The sequence below is a fragment of the Centruroides sculpturatus genome, unplaced genomic scaffold, assembly GCF_000671375.1.
Source record: "Centruroides sculpturatus isolate CEXI.00-Female unplaced genomic scaffold, Cexi_2.0 scaffold194, whole genome shotgun sequence".
Taxonomy (NCBI): domain Eukaryota; kingdom Metazoa; phylum Arthropoda; class Arachnida; order Scorpiones; family Buthidae; genus Centruroides; species Centruroides sculpturatus.
In genome coordinates, this window is record NW_019384455.1 from 667,133 (window position 1) to 673,148 (window position 6,016).

Here is a 6,016-nt window from a genome sequence, read left to right on the forward strand (position 1 = left end):
TTTGGCTATGTCTTGGCTACTTTAATATTATTTTTACGTGTTTTAGCTGGCAACACTCATTCGACCATGAAAGGGAGCCAGTATTTAAACGAGGCTTAATTTTCTAATTTTTAACGATACAATAGCGACGATTATTATTTAAAAAAATTTTTGTTAGGCTTAACATCGATGAAAATTCAACGCGAAGTAGGTTAATAGCGATATACTAATATACTAATTACATGGGATATAAAAATATACTACACTAATAATGGATTTTTTCATACTTTTCGGTTATCTGACTTTTCAATTATCTGACCAACCCCAGTCCCCAATTGAGTCGGATAATCGAGGCTCTACTGTATTATATTAATTATGATTATTCCTTATGATTAAACCTTCTGTTATTAAGGACTTTTATTTTGTCAATCATCTTTTATTTATTTCATCATAGTCATCATTTTATTTACTTTATTTGCAAAAGATAATATAAAATTAATTTTTTTTATCATATTATATCTAGTTTTTGTTTTGTTTTCTGATCAACTACTTTTGTTCGGTTGCAGTATGAAAACAATGTAGACCTATAAATTCCCACTGTTATCCATCCGTCTTTCCTTAATCTCAAGAACAGATCAAATCTGAGACCAGATATGAAAACCTTAGTGGCTGGAGGCCCTGATCAACTACATATGAACATCCAATGCAAACCGGAAGTAATTTTATTTCAGTTCAAAACTTCCCCTGAAAGCAGTTAATAGATGACTGGCATGACTCTATTATTAAAGGAAAAGTATGATGTACAGGGGCAAGACACTACTAATAATTTGAGGTGGAAAGCATATATTTTAAATTAAATAAATTAAAAATATGATTAAAAATTGCAGCTCAGCATTGTGATGATGTCACAATAAATAATTGCTTATTCAGTTTTGGTTTCATTTTCTCTATGAGTGATGAGTTTTAGATTTGTTGTGTAAAGCAAAGCCATGGATCATTAAAGAGAATAAAAAGCTTTAAATTTAACATTAAAAAATATATATAATTCATCAGATTAAAGGTGAAAATCTCAAGCTGAAGTTGGTAAAGAAATTTTTCTGAGTAAGCAGATAATTTCAGACATTTGGAAAGCAAGAAAACACTACAACAGACTTTTCAAAAAACAATTCTTAAAATATTAAAAAAATAATAATTGAATAAAAGTATTGTTTTATAAGTTTAATAAAAATCTGTCTTACATATTTTATTACTGAAATTTTATCCACTATGTGATTGACTTTTGTCCACATTATTGATATACAATAATGGATAAATTGATATTACAATATACAGTAGTATTCCATTTTATTCACAGCCATTACTGTGAATATAATGGAATGAGGTAAAAATATATTGATTTGGCATCTGAACCTAGAGAAAACATCCAAAAACTGCAGATATTTTCTCCAGGTCTGTTATTGAGATCTGTTCTAACATGATTCTATTGTATAGTAATAGACTTTTCAATATAAAAAGACAAGTCTGTAATAAGGAGTAATCAGGATAAAATGAACTTTTATTATAACAGACTGATTTCTTTGGTCTCATAGTTCATTAAATCAAGCTGTTACTGTATTTGGTAATCAATAAATTCTATAATTACATAAAATCTTGTTAAGAATGAGATATTAGAAAAATACATGAAAAGTTAGATTTTTTTTATTGTTTTGCAGTGGCGTCCTGTGACATTTGATGATCGGGAAGCTGTGTTTCTGTAAGAAGCCAACTTCCAGAGGCAATCAGTTAATTGTGCATCAGTGATGGTCTAGGCCCTCTAGGGTCCATTCGTATTCATTTGTTCAATAAACTAGTAAAAACAGTAGACTTCTCTAATAGTATTTTTAATAGATTATCTGACATACAAAATAAACAAGTTCAATATAATTATCTTTGTTATTAGATTCAATAGATTCCCTATGCCTTCTAAATGCCAATTCTTGCTTTGATAAAAAACATATTATATCTAAATTAATAGATGTTATATATCTATTAGCTGTAACTATCTTGTTATAATTTTCAATATTTATTTTATATTATTTACTAATGTTAANCTCTTCACATCCAGTTGTCAGTGATTTGTTTTTAGAGTGAGCTTTTGCAATTCGGGGATTCTTCTTGTACATGACACTTACTATCGACAAGTTGCTATTACATCATTCTGAGTTTCGCATTGAAAGGTATAAACTGTAATTGTTTTGAAATTAAATTTTATTTTAGTGGTGTTTTGTTCATTTTTATAATAAGTAGCGAGTTTAAATTTTGCTGATTTCAAGTTGCAGTAATAAGCAGCCTATTTCTTTTAATTTCTGCAAACTTTTTTATGCGGTTTTAAGTTAATTTTAACTCGTTGTTTTGGTTTTATGCGATTTTAGAAAATTACGGAACGTATCCCTACTTTTTCAAGGCAAGTAAAGTCTTTTTTTATGCAAATTTTTTATATGCGCTTTTCTGTAGAACGTATCCACCGCATAAAACGAGACCTTACAGTATACAGCTCAAAAAGCTTGAGCTGTATACTCCATTGAGTATGGCAAATGCAATGACAAAGTGTAAGCCATAAATTCTGTATGAAATAATGCATGCACACAAGAATATGCTTAAAAACTATAAAACTGTCTCTGAAAAAACGAATTTACCAAAAACTGTACTTTATGGAAAAGTAAAACATTTGGTATATAAAAAAGGAGATAAACTTGTCATTACAGGACGTCTTTGCAAAAACATGAACTGATACATATGGTACCTTTTTACAAATCTTACAAAACATAAAGAATAGAACATAAGTTTGTGCCAAGTTTGAAAGTAATAACAACAAAAAGTGTTATTTCAAAGGACATATTACTCTGATCAAAAAATATCAGGAATGGTTCATTTAAACTGCATGTGTGCTGTCATTGTGTTTTCATTGCTTGGTATGACTCATTATCATCAGTTTCTTTTGTATTAATTGCAAATAATTTTTGTAATTATTCTATCAACGATCAGATTCAGGATGACTGTTAGTCAACAATCTCCAGAGCTGAAATCCTTTTGGACCTGTAGTTTTTTATCACATGAAATAAATTCTTTTTTCTATCTTCTACTTTGTGTGTGTTATTTTATTTGGGTGTTTGTCCTCATTGGTCAACTAAACCCTTTCTTAATTATCACAGTTGATAATGGAAAATATAGTTGTTAATAACACTGTACATTTCTATATAAGGTATCTGGAAATAAGTTAGTTTTTGAGTGTTTTTAATACAGTAGAGATAACAGAACAAAAACATACAGTGACTACTCATTGTGCCTTAGAACATAGAAATGCTGTCCATGTTTAGAAAAATGTTCTGTAAAGATTAACTCTGGAATTAGAACATTAGATGCTATACTCATTTCCCTAAAACTAACTCACTCATATTGACTTCTTTTTATTTGCTGGTATATCCAAAATGATTTGATAGAAATGCATTTGCTGGATGTTGCAATGATATAATCAATATACATAACTTCCATGTGTGTACCACTTTTCTAAACAAAGTTGAAAGCAAGTGAAGTTTCAAAATGCTCTGGTGAAAAATTGTGCTAAATGCAGTTACAACACTGGATCTGAAATGAAAAAATATATAAATTTTCATATATAAAATAATTGACAATATTCTCAAAACAGAAAACTAATTTATTAACTAACAAAACTAGTAAATAAAATTAATTTATATTAAGAAAAAAAAACAAAAATTGAGAACATTCATTAAAATTCTGGAAAAAAATGGTTGATGTGCATTTTCTCCAATAGAATCTTTTTGTTTAGTTTTTTGAAGTTAGGTCATGCATTCACTTGACTGGTCAATGGCCATGTCAGTACATGGAATAAATATTAAAATAAATATCAGCCATTTAAACATTCTAAATCAGAAAATTGATTTAATGCAAAATGAAAGATTCTATAATTGTAACAAAACACTTGATTTTAACACTACTAAAATGTTAGTAATACTGAAATACATCCTCACTTGTACTTCCATTACTTCTAGTTTTAAGTTAGTTTAAGACATTGTGAATGAGTAATTATTAATTAAGCATTTGTTATGGTTATTGTAAGCTTGTAAGAGGATTGTAAAATAAACTTTTGTTTCATATGATAATGACTTTTGTTTGGTTCTTTTTCTACTTAAGAATTCTTAAACTTCTACTTGAACTCAGAAAGTGGATTGGCCATGTGTTTGTGGAAGACTTATCTTTATTCTGATAGCCTTTCAGAGCACCAGATATCATTTCCATGACTTCTTCTGATACTATGTCTATATAATACTATCTTTTATGATTCTTTTAGAGAACAAAAAAAAACAAAGTTATTTATTAAGACATTTTTGAATAACCTTGTATATATAGTGTGATCAAAAAGTTGCTCTGCAGTGTGTGGGAAAATGGGATGAGCTTCCAGGAATAAAGTAATGATGTCACAGACAGCTTGTGTGTGGAAAGAGTTAATAAATATCCTAAAAGTTTATGACACAAATGCAACTATAATTACAGTTATTATAATTAATATTTATAATTATTTCTCTATAATTAATATATACAAACATTTATGAATTCACATATAGATACTTATGAAATTTTTAAATCAAACAATTTCAAAGATAATTATTAATTTCATTTTATATTATTTTTAGAATTTTGACAGTTTGCTTTATAACACTAATAAAATTCCAAGTAATATTCCTTCAGTATCAAGATATTTAACAGTTATGAGATCTGTTCAATGGATAGATGATTCTGTATATAAACATTTACAAGTAAGTATTAAAATATTTCATAATTTCTTTATTTAATATCAGGATTAGGATTCAGAAAAACTTTTTACATTGATGAAAGTTTTATTATTTTTTTGACATATAAATATCAGAATTTTAAAGTTGATTTTTATTACTTAAATTTTTGTTCATAATTTAATGATAAAAATATTTTTATTTTAACTTTTCAACTACTTCTAATATTTTTCTGTATATATAGTTGATAGACACTAATTTTTTTTTAATAGAATATAGAAGCATATTATCAGTTTTTATAGAATATCAAAGATAAACTTGTAGAGTTGAATTGTTTTATCATAGCTTTCAATAACTGAGAACAACCTTTTTAAAAGTACAATATTACTGTTGAAAGAATAATGACTGACAAGATGAAGAAATTTGATGACTTAGATTCAATGTCAATTAGTTGATAACTATATTGAATTGTGACTGTACACCATAATTTTAAGTTATTATAGAATATTCTAGATTGTAGTTTTTGTAGGATTGTTGGCTCGATGCTACTTGCCTGAAGGTCGACTTAAAGATGAAAGGTTATGACCCTCGCTTTGCCTGCAATTCGTCAGGATGACACAAGAAAGTTTTTTTACGTATGGGGGTAGTGGTTTGCTGGATGCAAAGAGATTACACAGAGATCAAAGTGATCAAATTTACGCATTTATTTTAACAAAGACATCATGCTTACAGACAAGGCTAAAGGATGTATTGAAGTTCTTCCGAGGAAAGTTTGTTTTGGATGATCTGGAATGTTTGTACCAACCAGCGAGTGTTTGTTTGTCCTTTCAGAGCTCTGAGAAGATTCGGATGCGGGAAGTCCTGGAGTGGAGAAAACATCATCGGGAAGTTAAGTCCCTTGTTGCCCCTGCACGCGGAGTCTTTGGGGTTTCTCTTTTGTTCTTCGTTGGAGTATCCACAATGCCATACACAAGGATAGACGTTCTTGATCACTACCTCCCTGTGTCCTTCAGATCCTGGGCTTTTATATCATTTTCATCTGAAATCCTGAGGTTTTGGTTGGTCTGAATGGTGGTCTCCTGTAACTTCATTGGTCCCTGGTCTGTTGTCAGGGACGTGATTTGGGCCGTGGGGTCAGCGAACACTTCTGAAAATCCCCATCCAGGCCGCCCTCCCCTGGAGTTGGGTGAAGCCCTTCCCTGGGTGACGGTCCTGTAAATTTGGGTGTAATGTGTTTTCCTGACTTGGAG

The 6,016-nt window shown here is 29.5% G+C and overlaps 1 protein-coding gene across 1 annotated transcript in view; it reads left to right on the top strand.

Annotated features, from left to right (window-relative positions):
• LOC111620643 (sodium/hydrogen exchanger 10-like) overlaps positions 1-6,016 on the top strand; it is an 89,637-nt gene that overhangs the window by 64,665 nt on the left and 18,956 nt on the right. Inside the window, exon 18 of the mRNA XM_023362617.1 lies at positions 4,671-4,794. Coding sequence (XP_023218385.1) covers positions 4,671-4,794 — 124 coding nt within the window. The remainder of the gene's footprint in view (positions 1-4,670; positions 4,795-6,016) is intronic.